Source organism: Sinocyclocheilus rhinocerous, unplaced genomic scaffold, assembly GCF_001515625.1.
Source record: "Sinocyclocheilus rhinocerous isolate Xijiao unplaced genomic scaffold, SAMN03320098_v1.1 scaffold97, whole genome shotgun sequence".
Classification (NCBI taxonomy): Eukaryota; Metazoa; Chordata; class Actinopteri; order Cypriniformes; family Cyprinidae; genus Sinocyclocheilus; species Sinocyclocheilus rhinocerous.
In genome coordinates, this window is record NW_015666183.1 from 1,881,405 (window position 1) to 1,899,959 (window position 18,555).

At 34.3% G+C, this 18,555-nt stretch overlaps 3 protein-coding genes across 3 annotated transcripts in view; 1 reads left to right on the forward strand and 2 right to left on the reverse strand.

The window, feature by feature from the left end:
• LOC107732058 (uncharacterized) overlaps positions 1-3,211 on the reverse strand; it is a 7,891-nt gene extending 4,680 nt beyond the window's left edge. The window contains exons 1-2 of the mRNA XM_016543294.1: positions 3,136-3,211; positions 620-2,408 (exon numbers count right to left, since the gene is read on the reverse strand). Of these exons, the coding sequence (XP_016398780.1) occupies positions 620-2,407 (1,788 nt within the window). The 5' untranslated portion in view covers position 2,408; positions 3,136-3,211. The remainder of the gene's footprint in view (positions 1-619; positions 2,409-3,135) is intronic.
• LOC107732059 (DNA endonuclease RBBP8-like) lies at positions 2,795-9,093 on the forward strand. Its single transcript, XM_016543295.1, has 14 exons — positions 2,795-2,847; positions 4,479-4,633; positions 4,922-5,017; positions 5,267-5,337; positions 5,648-5,733; positions 5,838-6,114; positions 6,230-6,311; positions 6,417-6,487; positions 7,136-7,235; positions 7,324-7,488; positions 7,621-7,681; positions 8,301-8,388; positions 8,490-8,631; positions 8,851-9,093. Exons 1-14 carry the CDS (start codon positions 2,795-2,797, stop codon positions 8,952-8,954), a joined length of 1,551 nt encoding a protein of 516 aa, XP_016398781.1. The 3' UTR covers positions 8,955-9,093.
• A 5,051-nt stretch (positions 9,094-14,144) lies between these two features.
• tmem241 (transmembrane protein 241) lies at positions 14,145-18,502 on the reverse strand. The gene is made up of 15 exons (XM_016543314.1): positions 18,358-18,502; positions 18,133-18,179; positions 17,982-18,059; positions 17,783-17,864; positions 17,584-17,661; positions 17,383-17,408; positions 16,752-16,803; positions 16,595-16,643; positions 15,872-15,917; positions 15,309-15,344; positions 15,138-15,172; positions 14,970-15,039; positions 14,701-14,794; positions 14,440-14,510; positions 14,145-14,327 (listed from the first exon to the last, which is right to left on the reverse strand). The coding sequence occupies exons 1-15, from the start codon at positions 18,427-18,429 to the stop codon at positions 14,270-14,272; spliced, it is 894 nt and encodes a 297-aa protein (XP_016398800.1). The 5' UTR covers positions 18,430-18,502; the 3' UTR covers positions 14,145-14,269.
• Between the last annotated feature and the right edge of the window lie 53 nt (positions 18,503-18,555).

The following is an 18,555-nucleotide window of genomic DNA, read 5'->3' on the forward strand; positions in this document are numbered from 1 at the left end:
AAAATACAGAAAAAAACTGTAATATTGTGAAATATTATTATAATTTAAAATCACTGTTTTCTATTTGAATATTTTTTTTAAAAGTAATTTATTCCTGTGATGCAAAGCTGAATTTTCAGCATCATTACTCCAGTCTTCAGTGTCACATGATCCTTCAGAAATCATTCTAATATGCTGATTTGCTGCTCAAGAAACATTTTTATTATTATCAATGTTGAAAACAGTTGTGCTTTTAAATTTAAAGTTATAAAATCTTGTATAAACAGATATAAAAAAAATTCAGGATCCTTTGATGAATATAAAGTTCAAAAGAACAGCATTATTTGAAAAACATCTTTTGTAAAGTTCTAAGTATCTTTACTGTCACTTCTGATCAATTTAATGCATCCTAGTTAAATAAAAGTATGAATTTCTTTCAAATAACCTTATTGACCCTAACTAAACCTTTGAACATTTTGTGTAATGTAATGCATTTTTAAAGTATTTTTAATGCATCTTCATTGATTCATAGTGCATTATAATACACATTTTACTACTTTATATTTATAAAAATTTGGACAGTATAATTCATTATAACAAATAAAAATAGTTTTTGGCAATGTGTTTTAATGCACTGCACATTTTTTTCAAACTCTTGAACAGTAATGGATGTGTGTCTGCATGAATGTTTCACCTCATTTTTGGGTGCTGCTGGTTTGCTCGTCTCCTCTTCAATACCATCGAGCTCAAAGTCATCTGGTGAATATTTGCATCTGGGAGTGTAGGCTTTATATTCCACAACTGGTTTGGGTTTGGGGCTGGTGATTCCATTAGGCATGGGTGGCGCCTGAGCCGGAAGTGCCCTCCTGGGTTCATTGGAGCCTACTTTGGGTACGCTTTCTGGCACAGGAACCTGTGCAGGGGTGGTGGCCGGGCTGGGCGAGACCGATGGAGCGTCGGTCTCCTTGGAAGAACCAGCCTGACTCGCCTGATCCGACTTCAGCTTCTTAACACGGGTCCAAGTCAACTTATCCCGCTGAAGCTCCACCTGCCTGAGCCTCTGATAGCGGGAGAGTTTCTTCTTCTCCTGGGTCTTGAGCGGCAAAGACACCTGGCTGAGGAAAAAACGTTTCTTGGGCGTACCATCCTCAGCTTTGGGATCATCAGTCTCAACACTAGAAGTTTCGGGGGGTGCGGCGTTTTCAGACGCCTCTTTTTCGGTTTCGCAAACCTCTGTAGATTCACTCGCCTCCTGTTGTTGCTCAATATTTTTCTCATCTGAAGTTCCCGGAGCATCGGATGCAATATCATCTGCGATTTCTTCACAGAGAGCAAGGAGGTTGAGCTGTCGAGGTGGGAGTTTCTTAGCGGCAGCCGCCCTTTCTTCAGCTAAAGCCGCCAGACGTGCCTTCGTCCGAGCCTGCGGGTTCATGGCCTGCTTTTTAGGAAGCCCTTGCGAGGAGTCCGTCGCACTTTCCTGGGGCAAAGAGGGCGAAGAAGTGACCTCCTTACACGTCACAGCTTCACCTGTTTGTTTTTTCACTGTGTCCTCCTCCTCCAAATCCTCATAAGTTTCGATCTCCACCACACAATGTTCAATCTCAATATCGTCATCCAGAAATGCTTCCGCATCCGGGAGAAACACTTTTGCCATGTCGGTACTTTGTACGCTGTCCTGCAGGGAACACGTGTTCACGACTTCTAACTCATCCATGTCGGAAATGTCTTTACCGGCGAAGGAGTGTTTCGTGATGCTGGTTTCTTGGATGACTTTGAAAAGCGCCTCTAGAGGTGGAGGAGATTTGCTCATCACATCTACTTTTGCATCCACACTCACTGTGATTTTCTCAATAGGGTCTGTCGGAAGCTCCTTATGCTCTTCGACTTTGCTCACTCGCGGTTCGTGAAGCGACTGCAGATCGCTTATATTGGCCACGTGAATTTTGTCAGGTTTGGGTAACGTTATCTCCTCACTTTGAAGGTCAAGCAATCGTCCATAATTGTGCTCTATTTGCACAGGAAACAAGGTTGCGACTGTTTTAATTGTTTCAGAGATGGATGGCTTTTCTTTCTTTACTCTTGAAACATATTTCTTGTCTCCTTTCTTCAAGACAGACATATTTTGAGATTTTTTATCTCCAGAGACTTTCGGCTTCCCCTCATCTTTCCGCCGCCTTCCTCTTGTGCTTTTCTTTTGTGGCGTTTTCAAGCGAGACGACCGTCGAACAGGTTTTCCATTTTCTTCCCTCGGCTGTGCTTTATGTTTCTGCTTAGACGACTGAGTTTCCAACGCTTTGTTTTTTGGAGGTCTTCCTCTCAAAGACTTCTTGGGCATCTGAGTTTTATCTGACTCCACGAGACTTTGATCTATCTTTGTTTTCTTTACTTCAGGTTCAGAAGAAGGCATCTTTCTTTTCTGCCCAGGCATCCTAGGGAGAAATGACAAAGCAAGTTACATGCAAGTACAAAACCAATCATTTCTGTTTTTAAATAAATTAATATGTGATTGTGTTTGCTTCAAAACAAATCTTCGTGTAAAATCTATTTAAGTACCAGTAAGTAATAAAATTAAATATAAAAATCTTGCAGAAGGAAACAAAAATCAGATAAACAGAAATACTGAATACAGAAGATGAGCAGCTGTCATCCATCATAACGGATTTCTTAAGTGACAGCTGAGGCAATTTACTGACATTTAACTTACAATAAACGCTCCTACAATCTGTAATAACAATAACACTATTATCTATATTCGTAGTGTATTAAAATAACGCAACATAAATAATATATTCTTAATTTTTTAACACACATCGACATGTCAACAGCTCAGATCAGAGTCTCTGCTTCTCCAAAGATGAGAAGTATGAAGTAAACATGAGTTATTTATTCTCATTTCCAGTGTATAATAACATGCTATGATGATTTGAACAGTAGATAAAAAGCATTAAATAAATTATATTTTTCAAGTGTCTCATCAGTCTGACGTCGAGAAGAAAGTTAGCAGAGCTGGCTAACCCCGTTAGCTGTCTCCTTATAAAGCCAACGACATTCACTACTGTCGACTATATATTCCAAATAAGTAAATAAGACTAACATATAACTATTATGGCAGGTAGAAAAAGAAACGGCAGTGATAAAGTACAGTGCCGAACTTACCTATCTTTTCCTGTTTCTAAACAACAGCTGTTTTCCGCTGTGTGGCGCAAAGTTTAGCCTCACTTCCGGTGCTGAGTCTTCTTCGGCGAATCTGCTGTGTTACTCACGAAGAAGGAATCTTTCCTGCATTCCATACCTTGTTAAAAAGATTTAAAATAATTTTTAAGGATCTATCTGATAAATGTTGAATCATTATATAACATATATCATCTCTTCCAGGAGATGTATAGAAATATTCTTCTTCTTCATTGGAGTTTTACGGCAGTTGGCACCCATAGTGTTGCATTACTGCCAGATAGAAATATTGTATGATTAAACGACACCTACTGGACTAGAGGATAGATAGAAATATTCTTCTTCTTCTTCTTCTAATAACGTTTTATGGCGGATGGCAAACCAACTTCTGGTGCATTTACCGTATGATTAAACGACACCTACTGGACTAGAGGATAGATAGAAATATTCTTCTTCTTCATTGGAGTTTTACGGCAGTTGGCACCCATAGTGTTGCATTACTGCCAGATAGAAATATAATTTCACTATTTACCTATAAAGTAGAAAATTCTTATTGCTTTTTAAAGTTGAATTATTATTATGTTTTAACGTGTGTGTATATATATTGTTATAGTTCTAATATATTATATATAACATTATAAATTGCTATGTATATATGCGTGTAAAATAATGTAATTTTTTTGAAAATATTCATATTTAAATTAATATTTGATTACACACACACATATATATAATGTTATATAATGTTAAATTATTATTATGTTTTAACGTGTGTGTGTGTGTGTGTGTATATATATATATATATGTTTATGTGTGTGTGTGTGTGTGTAATATAATGTATACATTCTTTTTCTAATTATATAATGTATTTTTTTAAATAAAAATATTAATAATAAATTAATAATTTTCATAATAATAACTATTATTTTTAAATTAATGTTTGATATTTTCACAAATATAGTGCAATTCTTTTACCTATTAGAGTTACTCTATCCAGTTGCATATAAATAAAAAATATAATATAATATAATATAAAGCAATTATATACACAGTTTCGATTCTTATGTACAGTCTATCGGTTTTTCGTTCTTAATGCAGTTTTGGCCACTAGATGTCAGTAACGCTCTTCTGATTGGCCGCAGCTGAACTCCCAGAATCCTCCGCGAGGCGCGGAATCCGAATATTTACATGATGGAACAGAAATATCAGGAGTTGTGATACGCGCATTTCTCTTTATAATATACTTGTTTTATTCTTATGCTCGGATACATGTAGCGCATGATGTCGTTATGTCTGTTTTAAGTGGATGTCTCTGTATGTGTGTCTAGTTCTCCGCAGAATGTGTCTTCTGAGGCCGAGGAGGGGATGATCCCAGACTCTCCTCACCGTCCGCTGTCCTTACCTGTTGCCAGCAAGATGAAACGACGGAAAGAGCAGAACCACGTCCGCTACGCTGAGACACCACTATCACTCTCATACCCTGGTAAGACACTCATGAGAGGCCTCTGGCCTTCATTCCTAATTCCCAAAATTCCTTTTTGAGATTTGAAAGTATTGAGAGTTTTAATTATTACGTATATATACAAATTGTTATTCACTAATTTAGCTATTTGAACTAATATATATATATATATATATATATATATATGTGTGTGCGTGTGTATATGTGTGTGTGTGTGTGTGTGTATATATATATATATATGTATTAATTTAATTATTTTTTATTTAATATAAAAATGACATACTTTGTTTTATTTTTAATAATTTGCAGAACCCAGGCGAGAAGAGCCATCTGTGCCCTTCAGCTGTAATGGCAGAGGTGTGTTGGTAGCTGAGACATGTGAAATGGATGTCACTTGTATTGCAGGTATTATGAGCTGATTTTCATCTAGAATTTATATTATTAATACATACATATTATGTCTAACCATAACCAATAAGTTAACGGTCAATGTGAGTTTAAAGGTATTTTTCTTAAAACAAATGTAAATATGCATCTGTTAAATATTTTACACTTAAATTAATTAAAATTTAGTTTTTTTTTTGTTTTTTTTTGAAGCCGTATGTTTTAGATGATGTTCTCTGTAAGGATAACATGAGTGTGTTTTTATTTTAGAGCCTCAAACAAAGAAACATTTCAGGACTGTGGTTCCTGAGACCTGCCGGATGGACGTCTGTCCGGAACAGGTTTTGCCTTATCTTCATCAATAGTTTGACACAATCTCAGTTAGGGCTGCACGATTAATCGAATGCGATTGTCATGCGCATTTTGTTAGTAAAGCCGGTTCTGTAATCAGCAGTAAATGATCATCACGTGCTTTCAGATGGAGCAGAATTTACTACACATAGCCGTAGTTCACTGACAAGTTACGCAAAAAAATCGCAGACGATTTTCAGCTGTGCATTTTGAAGATGACCATGCTTAGTTATACATGGAAAACCTCTATGGCAGTTTTTAGAAGTGTGTGTTCACATGTCAAATGTGTTTTCCCTCCAGTTTGATGATAAAGATGATGATGATCTTCACACTTCACCACACTCTGAACGAAACCAACAACCTGAGTCACACGACTGCACAAACATGTAAAGAGACACTCTTAAACCCAAATAAACTTCCTTCTGAGCTCTTAATAATGACCGAAAGATATCTGGAGCAAATACTTTATAATAGTAGCTATTTTTTCCAGAGTCACTGCAGTCCAGAATGATGAATCGCCGTCCGTTTTGCATTGCCATCCGTTGGGTTCTCGAGAGCAGCAGCCGCCTGCAGACGACTTTCCCAACACACCTTCAAACACCAGCACACGTGTGCCAGTTAAAGGGAAGAGAAAACATAAGGATGGCAGGAAAAGAGAGATTTCTGATTCCAGCCTGGATGATCCTGATGAAACCGAAATCAAGGGGATGATGTTGGCTTCCACTCCAACTAACAATCGTATACAGAACAAGAATCAGGAAACAATGGTTAGACACAGTCAGACTGCAGCAAATCAGCTGATTTACCCATTTCAAAACAGTTTTACATAAAATAGATAAAATTAAAACGCATTTGAGTTGATTTGAACTGTTATATTTGTAGGATTCAAAGAAGAGGAAATGTTTGGACCAGCACACGCCTCGCAAATGTTCTCTTCAGAACCAAGACATGCCTTTTCCATACGGTAATACGGATCTATTATTAACAGTTTCCATTAATAGTTTTTGAGTAGTTCAGGTTGAATGGTTTTCCTGATGTTTTTTTATTATTTGGTCTTTATTTGTCACAGATCAGAGCTGGAGTGTTGATCCAGGAGCTGATCTGGATCAGTATGATACGGAGAGCTCTCCTCACCCAGAGGTACATATTTATACTACCATTTAAAAAGGTTTTTTGAAAGATTTTTTTTTGTAATTTTTTTGAGTAAAAAATTCATAGTTGTGAGATATAAACTCGCAATTCTGAGAAATAAAGTCAGAACTGCGAGATATAAACTCACAATTCTGAGAACGTATCAAGTCTATTTCCTCCCCTCAAAATTGCAACTGCAAGTTTATATCACGCAATTCTGACTTTATAACTCGCAACTACGTGTTATAAAGTCAGAATTGTGAAATATGAACTCGCAATTCTGAGAAAAAAGTCAAAATTGTGAGAGAAAAAAAAGTCAGAATTGAGAGATATAAACTCGCAATTGCGAGAAAAACAGTAATTCAAATTCTGACTCTATAACTCGCAATTCTGAATTTATAACTCACAATTACGAGTTTATATCACGCAATTCTGAGAAAAAAAGTCAGAATTGTGAGATAAAAAGTCGCAATAACCTTTTTTATTTTATTTTATTCAGTGGCAGAAACGGGCTTCCATACATAAGAGACTTCTTTCAAAACCATTAAAAAAAATCTTACTGACCCCAGACTGGTCAATTGGTTATTTTAGCTGTATGTCACTAAAACAAAAAGTAAAAATCTAAAAATATGACTTTTTTTCCCCAAATTGCTTTAGGCCAGAGCAGACATAGAAACGATGGACACTGACTGCACGTTTGTGAGTCACAGTCTCCTTCTGAGAGGCCAGAAGAGGATGGGACAATCCCAAACCACTGGTATGACATGAATGAACAACTGATCTTGTTTCTTCAGATTAATGTCTTAACCACCTGTAGACAACATCTACATGTGATTGATCAACAGGAATTGGGCAGAAGGCAAACGACAGCCTTGCTGACATCTTCGATAAGACAGGATATGGAGAATATGAGTCGTGTCCACAGGAAGAGAGTTTTGATCCTAAACGAGACGGTACATATGAGGAGGAGAGAGAGGAAGATGATAATGAGGAAGAACAAGTGGCAGCACGTAATGTTTTGTTTTCTGTTTCATCATTTCCAAAAAATTATTTCTCTTCAAATGACAAAGTCTTCCTGTATTTTTTTGTATTTTGTCCTTCTTCTTTTAAACCTTTTTAACAAACATACTGTGATTGTTCAGACGAATTCCGCCGGCCTGCAGACCCCGAACGAGTGACGTCCGACAATAATAGATCTAGCAGGTGAGTAATATATGATGCTTTTATTGGTAATAAATGTTCTTGTTGAGCTGCTTTGGAAAGACTTATATTGTGAAAATCACTATACAGATCAATTTAAATCATTGAGATACTATTATAGTTTTTTTTGTTTGAATGATTTTTTTATTTAGCATTTTTAGCAAGTTTTAGTAATTTTGTTGTGGTTTTTTTATGACTTTGTTATTAGTTATTATTTTGTAAATATGTCTGTATTGTTTTTTTTTATTTATTTATTTTAATTAATTAATTCAGGTTTTATTTTTAGTACATCAAGTTAAACTAAATGAAAATAAGAAATGTTACTTTGGCAACTACCTGAAATATTTCTTTATTTCAGTTATGTGTTTATTTTATTTCAAGTAACACGTTTTTTTATGGGTTTAGTTTTATTCAAGTTTTACCTTGGTTTGAAAGTATTTTTAATGTTTTTTCCATGCAAAGAACTTCAGATTGCAAAGCTTCAAATGCATATGGTGCTAAAAAAAATAGCGTCTTAAAGTCCACAAAACAAATGAATAAAAATGCTTCAAATCATAAAATTAATAGCAAAAGAAAATGATTCATAAAAGACATTTGTACATGTTTTGCTTTCTGTTCCCAGGAATAAGTCTTTTGCTTGTGTGGAAGTTGTGCGTAAGAAAGACGAAAGGAGAAAACTGAAAGGCCACTATTGTAAAGAGTGTGAAAATGTGAGCCAGTTTATTCACTATATGACCAAATCTCCTTCTTCTAAATAATGATACCATTGATAATTTACAATGTTGTAATTAAGAGCATTCTGTTGTTTCAGTACTATGCGGGCCTTCCAGAGGAAGAAAGACAGAAAAAACTGTCTTCCTGTTCACGTCATCGCTACCGCTACGTCCCACCTTCCACTCCAGAGAACTTCTGGGAAGTGGGTTTCCCATCAACACAGACCTGTGTGGAAAGAGGTACTGCATTGGCTTTTTGACAAATTGGTGAAATTAATTAAGAACTATATAACACTAATAATGCTACATTACATTTGTACATATGCATTGTTTCCCAGCACATACAGTGACTGAGACTTTTAATCTATAGACTTCCTGTGAAAGGAAGAATGACACGTTTCTTTGATCAATTTATCTTGGTCACTGAAGCGTTTAGACAGCATTCTTTGCTCTCAACAGGCTATATCAAAGAAGACGACCAGCCAGACGTGCGGATACGCAGGAGACGGCCGTACCTCGCCATGTTCTCACCGAAAGCCAAGTCACAAAAACATCAGCACTGAGTGCATCCGTTATAAGTTCAGATATGATTTCAAAACCACACTGGAACTAAATGGATGAATATGTAATTCTGTCTGCTCACGTCCTGAATTATAGCTGCTTATCTTATTTTACTTGTATATGTACTCTAAATTGTTTGACATTTTGTACACTTGATTTTGACTGTAATTTGTAAAAAAAAAATACTTTTATCCTGTAATAAAATAATAATAAAATTGTTTTTTTTTAAAGTGCATTTGTTTTCAGTACATCCAAGCATAGATTGTGCTAAATTATAGTAGCAAAATTATTTAGCAAACAGGATGGAGAAAATAATTATCTTGTTGACAATAAAAATCAGCTTTTTGCCTTTTATACATTTATATAATTGTAAGTTTTTCTATTCGGCATATAACATTCCGAATAGTGCATATTTTTAGGCCTTTATAGTTGATGGTAACATTAATATGATTTTGTAATTTTAATTTTAAAAAAATTGTTTAATTTGAGCTCTTGTTCTCTTGAAAATACTTTTTCTAATTTGGTGTTCCTGGTCAAAAATAACTGGCGTTGCTTGTATAAATTGCTTGTAAATCTCAGATTATGCTATATTATCACCAAATCTTGGATTCAATCTTTGTCAACTTTTCTGTCTATTACACGTTTTGTGTATTTTTAAAAAATGGCGAGAATTTTATAAGCAATTTTTGTTCAAAATGGGGGTTCAAAAAATTCATGAAAAATATCTTTTGAAAAATATCTATCTATAAAAACTACAATAGTATCATAATGATATAACACTGATGTAATTAACAGTAAGAAATATGAATAAAAGCTTGGTATTTTTCATTCTTAGTTCATGTTAACTAATACAGCACTAATAACACTAATATCCCAAATATACTGAGCATCATGAGCTTCATAGACTTCATCGAGAACTTGGTAGAGATATCAATAAAATAATTAAATATTTTCTAAACCAGTAGATTTGTGTGAATATAATTGTGCTTATATAATTATTCTGCAGTATTTATTTGGTGAGATATGCGTAATTGGACTGAAACCACAGATGACCCAACAGCAGGCTCTTCTGAGGAGAACAGCACATGTTTATGACAAGTGTTTCTACACAATCTAGATCAACTTTAAATAAATCTTTCAAACCACTAATTCAGATTAAAAAGTGTTAAATTAAAAGGTAGATATGGAAGAAAAAATGATTTGAAGTCTGAATGCCATTGAACGTGAAAGCTCTGTAAACAATGAAGTCATTCTAAAAAAAGGTAATACACTGTCTAATGTTTCTGTTCCTGTAGGATAGTTTTGATCAGTGCCAGAAGAGCTCCATACGGGATGTTTTCTGTCCTGCGCTATCGAGACTTCAGCCAGATCAAGTGAGTCCTGCTTCTATTTACATCAGATTTTGAAAACAGGTCATCTCAGACTGGTGTGTTGTCTACAGCGATCAAAGTTTAGACTGCGGCCGTCAGAAGAGCTTCAGCGGATGTGATTGGTCTCCATGCTGTTGAACCTGGAGCCAAGGGTAAGGTGAGGTCCACTTGACATTAAAACTACTGATTTGGTCTATTTTGGATTCTAAGTTTCCTAACTAATATTTAGTTTCTCGACCGTCAGACAGTGTCGTATACAAAACTTCTGTCTCACACTAATGCTTTGAGCGGCAGCAGCGTCTTCACACAGCATTCTGGGTCACAGTGTGTTTTGAGTTCAGCATGTAACGTCCTCGCTCAGACTGGAATAAAGAGAGGTCAGTGAGGAAGAGCTACATGTTCACATGTCAAATTCAACTTGCTGTCTTGTGTACTTATTTTAATAAATATTTAAATATTTAGTGTTTTTAAGTGACATCACTTTATATTCTATTTTAATTCTACTGTATCTATTTATCTTCTTTTTTTATAAAAAAAAAACACTAGCCGTCTATTTTTTCTATTCTATCTACTTGTTTTTCTTTGTGCGTGTATATGTGTGTGTGTGTGTGTGTGTGTGTATATATATATATATATATATGTATATAAAACCTTGCTACGTGTACTGCGTTAGGCTAACCGAGACTTGTCATTTGCACTTATATATTGTTGCTCTTTTGTTAGTTTTGACTGCTTTTATTGTCCTCATTTGTAAGTCGCTTTGGATAAAAGTGTCTGCTAAATGACTAAATGTCAATGAAAATATCAATTTAGGATGAAAAGAATTTACCTTTTTTTTCTAGAAAAAAAATAAAATAAAATAAAAAGTTTGACAATTGTAAAAGCAGTTCACAAATTAAAAATGAATGAATTTATAAGTAAAATCAGTTTAATATAAATATAATTTACAATTTTTTTTCCTGAATTTTTTTTCCTTTTTTTCTCTTTTAATCTTTTTTTTTAATTTCCAGAATTCCCTTATGTATGTATATTTATTGATGGATTTATTTACTTACTATTTTACTTATTCATTAATTCATTTTGAGATTTTTTTTCTTGAGTGTCAGTAAAAAGCAGTTCATAAATGTAAAATAAATAAATACATTTAACTAATACTAAGCTGCACATTAATTTAGAATGAAAGTAATTTACTTTTTTCATGAAAATGTTTCTTTTTTCTGTCCAATAATTTTTTTCTCTTTTAATCTTTTTTTGAAATATATATATAGATATAGATATATATAGATATAGATATCCAGAATTCCCTTCATTCATTCATTCATTCATTTTGTTGTTTTAATTAATCAGCATGTCAATTTGAGATGAAAAGACTTTACTTTTTTCTGAAAAACTTACTTTTTTATTTATTTTTTAGCTTTTAATAAAAAATAAAAAAAAGAAATCCCTTATTTATTTATTTTAACATGCATGATTCAAAGGGAAAAACATTTATGATTATGACCCAAATCTTCTGGATGATCCACAGTGGCCATGTGGGAAACACAAACGAATGCTTGTCTTTCCATCTTATCCGGTGAGAGCAAAATCAGTCGACGCACATGAAGCTTGTCATACAGGAACATATTTGTTCATAATGTTATTATAGTAACATTTTATGACAGTTTCACACCTGTTTAATAAATATACTAATGCTGCTAATGGGGGGAAATTATTCAAAAAGTTCATGAAAATTATCTTTGCCTAAAATCTTTATTTTGTATCTCATGGATGAAGGCCAGCATTTGAAACTGTTCAAAACAAGAAGCATTTTCTTCCTAGAGATGTGTATTGATTTTTTCAGACAACGGTCATTGAATACGTGAAGCCGTCCGACCTGAAGAAAGACATGAATGAAACCTTCAGTGAAAAGTTTCCACATGTTCAACTGACCCTCAGCAAAATCAGAACGTAAAGACTTCCGGTTACCCATCTTAAAAATACTAATATCTAGAAGCATTCAAATTGTATGTATTATTTTCTTTTACTGTGACATTCTCAGTCTGAAAAGAGAGATCCGTAAATTAGCCCAGGAGGAATGTGGGTATGAAGAACCGACGGTTGCAATGGCTTATGTCTATTTTGAAAAGCTCGCCCTGCACGGTAAACTGGACAAGCAGAATCTGAAACTTTGCGCCGGAGCTTGTATCCTCCTCGCTGCCAAAATAAGCAATGACCTCAAGAGGCCAGAGGTCAAACACCTCATAGATGTACGTAAAGCTCAGTGACATCAATATCTGCTCTCTGATTTCTAATTCAATAAATGATTCATTCAGTTCTCACTGTGGACATCCATTAGAGACTGGAGGAGCGACTGCGGCTGAATCGCAGGGAACTTTTATCACTGGAGTTTCCTGCGCTGGTGGCGCTCGAGTTTAAACTGCATCTGCCACAGCGTGAGATCTCACCGCACTACAGACGTCTCTGTCAGACCACCTGAAACCAGACCAGATCCTCAAAACCCACACCAGAACTCCTGGTGTTCAGTATTTAGATGCACTGTTTGTTTTGTAAGCTACACACCATGTAAATAAAGATATGTAATATTGCTTCTGTGTTCTATGATTTCATTTTATTTATTTTTTTGCAGAAAAATAAGAGAGAAAAAAATGGTCAAAAAAATGCTTTTATTTAATATCGTGCAAAAACTGATTTAAAATACTAAGAAAAGTTATTTCATAATAGAATATAATTCATGGGTCAATTTCATAATAGAAGCTTTAGAAATACAATATCATAAAATGTGGCTCCAAAATACAGTAAATGTCAATCAGTTCAAACAGAATAATCACAGTACTTTTTGCAGGTCTCAATTTTGGGAGTTATTTCTATATTTAAAAAAATCCAAATACCCTTAAAAATATTAGAACCGTCAACCAACCTGCAATAATGATGAATAATGTTAACATGGACAACAAACACATTGTACTAATAACACTAACATGTTTATGGTGACTGGCATTATGTAAAATAGTTTTGAAAACCTCAGAGTTATAGGGGCTCATGTACCAATGTTTTCCATATAGTACTGATGTACGGTGGGACAGTATTCAGGATATGATCCAGGGCTCTCAAAAGTAAACTCTGCAGGACAATGACGTGCAAAGGTTGAACACTTAACAGCAATTACAAATGTTGCTGTGAAAAAATGTGTAATAAGTGCAAAATCTAAATCAAGTGACTACAATAAACTGGCCATATTAAAATGCAAGACTAAAAGAATTATGGTAAATGGTAAACACCTGCTTTTTTCCTGCTATTTCTGGTTTAACATGTAACGATGGAAGCACGCTTTCACCACAGAATAAAAAATAAAAAAGGTAACGGTGACTTTTTATCCCACAATTCAGATTTTATGTCTTGCAAATCTGAAAACAAAAGTCAGAATTGTGAGATATAAATTCGGACTCTCAATTCTGAGTTTACATCTCACATTTTTTACATTTTTTCTTTGAATTCTGAGTTTACATTTTGCAATTTTTTAAAAATATTATTTTCACCACAGAATAAAAAATAAAAAAGGTAACTGCGAGTTTTTATCTCACAATTCATGACTTTTCTTACATAAATTGCAAGTTTATATCCTTTATATCAATTTTGACTTCTTTCTCAAAATTCTGAGTTTTTAACAGAATTGCGAGAAAAAGTCAGAATTGTGAGATGAAAAAAAAAAAAATAATAAAGATAGCAGTTTTATTAAATTTTTTTATCTTGTGGTGGAAACAATCTTCCATATGTAACTCAAACTGAAAAAAAAAAAAAAAAAAGTGTTGCAAAAGGGGGGGTTGCAAAGTGAAAATAATCTCATTGAGGCAATTTGCTTTGGTCAATTTATAAAACTCCTGTAAAGAGCTGGAGTGAAAAATCCTTTGGAGAATCTTCAAAGGCACTGGCCATATTCTTCAACAAACTTATTTAAATCTGTCTGAATACACAAACAAGGCCTCTCCGGCATAGTTCAGGATGATGCTAATGAGAGAAACAAAACCAATTTAACATTTCTTTCATAATTTCACTTCATATTGTAAGTAACTAGATAGCCTAAACTCAATATCTTAACATAGAACTGTTGGGAACTCACCAGAACAGAGTCACAGGGCTGAGCACAGTGTTGAATGTGGAAAGGAAAAGAGAAAGACCTGACGCCAGTATCTGCATGCAAGGAGAAAAAGAAATCCATTGCACCATTTATTCCATTTACATTTTTATTGCAAGTGCTGCCATGCACGTGATGTGAAACCGGCACTTATGCTCTAACAGTCCTAAATGGACACACTAGATAAATGTAGACAGTCAAAGGAAAATTGCGCTTCAAAATATAATTTTCAGAGGTCTGTCTCACCTTGGCCAGGAAGAACCAGATGCCACAGTGCTCCTGAGACAGACTGCCCTTCAATTTCACGGATGCCAACATCAAACAAAAGCTGAATATAGCACTATGAAATGAAAATGATTTCTAATGAGCAAATGATTTACAAACACAATTAATTTCATTCAACAACATGACAATACATACTCATTCGGGACTTTTTGCAATTGAAATCCTCACTGTAAATATTCAACAAATCATGCTAACTTTGATGCATTAGTGCTTCTGAATGTTTGTCTCACCTGCCCAAGCAGCCAGTGTGGAACCTGTATGAGGTCAGGAGAGGGAAATCTAAGGCACCGGACAGATCTCCTGAAACACGAAATGCCAAGGAGCACACATGACTCATGTCAGAAAATTACAGAGTTGTAGACTAAAATAATACAATAGCATAAAATGCATTTTATTACCCGTCGAGTATGCAAGAGAGGCAAGTAACAATGCACTAAAAAAGAAGTATAAAATTATATGGGGTTGAAAAAGTACAATATATACTGTTTATATGCATTCAAAATTGATATGGGTCAAAATTGTTGCATACAAAGAAAGGATGACTTTAATTTTCATATTTATTCATTTACCTGGTCACGTAATTGATTAAATGCTCTTCAAGATCACTGTAACATTACACATTAAAAACGGCACTTATTATGCATCTGCTTAAGAGTATAAAAAATAACAATATACAACATACACAACGATTCTAAAAGTTTAGGGTCAGTAAGTTTCTTTAAAAAAATTAAAAAAAATTAATGAATACTTCTATTCAGTAAGGCTGCATTAAATTGATTAAAAGCGACATTAAAGACCTATATAATATGAAGTATAAAAATATCACTATTTCCACAAAACTCAGCTTTTGATAATAATAAGAAATGTTTCTTGAGCAGCAAATCAGCATTATAGAATGATTTCTGAAGGATCGTGTGAAATTCAGCTTTGCATCACAAAAATAAATGACATTTAACAATATATTCAAATAGAAAACAGTTATTTTAAATTGTCATCATATTTCACAATTTTGCTGACTTACGTGTTTTTGATCAAATAAACGCAGCCTTGGTGAGCGTCTTTGAAAAACATTTTTAAAACTTTTACCGACCCCAACCTTTTGAACGATAATGTAAATAAAACATGAAAGCACCTCAGAAGGTTTGTCTTTGTGTTCTTCTGGAATACTTTATATGCACCTAAATTAGAAAGAGAAGGTACAGGTAAAACGCACACTTTCATGTGACCAAATTTTAAAGGGGTCATATGATGCGATTTCAAGTTTTCCTTTCTCTTTGAAGTGTTACAAGCTCTTGGTGCATAAAGAAGATCTGTAAAGTTGCAAAGACTAAAGTCTCAAATCCAAAGAGATATTCTTCATAAAAGTTAAGAGTCAGCCACACCTACCTAAAACGGCTCGTTCTAACACGCCCCCACACTGTAAACCCGAACAGTACTACTAACTTATAAAGATTAAGAACACTGCAATTAAAGTCTGTTAAATCGTTGATAAAGATGAAGCTCGTGATTATGGTAAGGGGTGTTACATTTCCGACGCGTGCTTGTGGTGTTTGGCCAATCACAATGCACTGGGTCAGTTGGCCAATCAGAGCAGACTGCGCTTGTCGGAAGGGAGGGACTTTGTTGAAAACGACGTGTTTGAGAGAGGCGGGGCATAGAGGACCTACAATAATGTACGGTATTTGAAAAATAATGTGTTTTTTGAACATTAAAGCATGTCAACATATTCTGTTACACCAAATACACAAAATAATGATCTTTAAAATAGCATCATATGACCCCTTTAAATATGTCTCTGTAGTTTAAGATTGTTACTCTTAATTCTGAGTCCCACAACAAATAAATCCACACTCACCAACACAGAACAGATGGATGGATGCCCATGTGTAGCCACTGGGACCAAACTGAGAGATGAGACAGAACCGTAAAGAGGATATATGAAATGGAGATTTTTACTGTTACAGGAAACAGAGATATTGATAACTCAAGAGAAAATCACGGTATGAACTTACCCGTGGATTGAATAGCATAAGGCTGGTGGCAGATCCCAGCAACATACACACACTAAAAAGAATATAATTTCATTAAAATCATCTATAGATTTGTCCTTCCTTCTTTGTTTTTAATACAATATTTGATTAAGAATACATAGTAAAAATATATAAACATTTTTTAATTGATACATTTACTTGAGAAGCAAAATTACTTAAGATACTAAGTTTTTTTCTGAAAAATGAAATGTCTTTATTCCTAAAACAAGGAAAATATCTGCCAGTGGGGTATGAAAAATGATCTTATGTCTCACCCTATTGGCAGACATTTTTTTTCTTGCTTTAAACAAAGTTATTTCATTTTTGTCAATTCTCCGAAAATAAGTATTGTTATCTTGCGTCATTTTGCTTCTCAAGTACATGTATCTTGATTATAATTTTTTTTAATTTAAGAATGTCTAGATATTTCTACTAGAAAACAAGATTTTGTTTTGTTTTTAAAATCTAAATTAATTAAATGAATGAATTAATTAATTAAAATCTAGTAAAATACTCGAGGAGGAAAATCCTTTTGCAGTGTTGGTATGAGCATAAAAAGTATTTAAGAGCATAAACAAGCTCATTTTGGAATATCTGGTTGAAAGAAACATACCTTAATAATTTCATCCATGGTGGCTTCTAATTAATTCAAATACAAAGAAAATTAGAATAGTGACATGACTGGCACTGAGACATGTTTCTGATATTTGAAATTGATTTCTAATCCTTCTAAATACATTTTATAAGAAAAAAAAACATGCAAAAAAATGTTTTTAGTTTATTCCCACAGAACAGCAACTAAAATCAGACGCACCTCTCTGTGAGTTACTGTTACGATGAGAAAAGCAAAGACTTCTGAGACATTTTGTAACACGAAGAAAAAAGGAATGGGCTAAAAAAAATAAGCAAAGACAAGCATATTTCAACATAAGCGAACACAAAGGTTGCACGTTCAGTCCAACCATAAGGAAGACACTGAAGTCCATATTTAAACATATTATTTTTGCACTTACCAAAAGTGACAGTGCTTTGGACCCCGCATAAATGTTTCCAATAAATAAGAAGCACCCAGGAAGCTGGGAAAATACTGCAGATCTAAAAAACAACCACAGCAAGAGTACATATATTAATAAACAGATCGTAATAGTACGTAATGAAATGTATAATCCACCAATAATAATCCATATTTTATATAAATGCATATTTAGTTACCTGGAGAAGGCATTTATTTCAACCCAACCCAGTTTCCATGTAACCAGCAGCAATAGAGCTCCAGTGGATGTCTGCCAACTGAAGAAAGTTAATGATAAGGATAGATGCTGAATTTCAAATTTAGCTGAGTGATATTGTCATGAATGCTTACCCCTGAAATATGGTTGGAAATGTAAACTTTAAGACAGACAGGACATACTGCAAAGCAAAAAGCAGTTATACATTTGTGTATATTGTATTTTGTTCCTGTCAGCATTACTATGATTTAACAATCTAGAACACACAGCTACAACACAAAATGTATTTTTTGTTCAATACAAAAACAACAGGACAAACATACACCGATGCTGTCAAAAGTGCATCAAAGTCAGTTTACCTTATTTGTGAAATAAGATGCTGTGAAAAAGGTGCAGAAAACTAGAGCAAGAATCACTCGAGCAACATTCATTGGATTTGATGCATCAGTAACTTTGGTTGCACAGTTTCTCTAATACTCTGCTTTAATATTCTGACATCTCATCTGTACTTCCTCTGTTCTACAGGCCACGCCCACTGTGCCTCGCAGCACATTTTT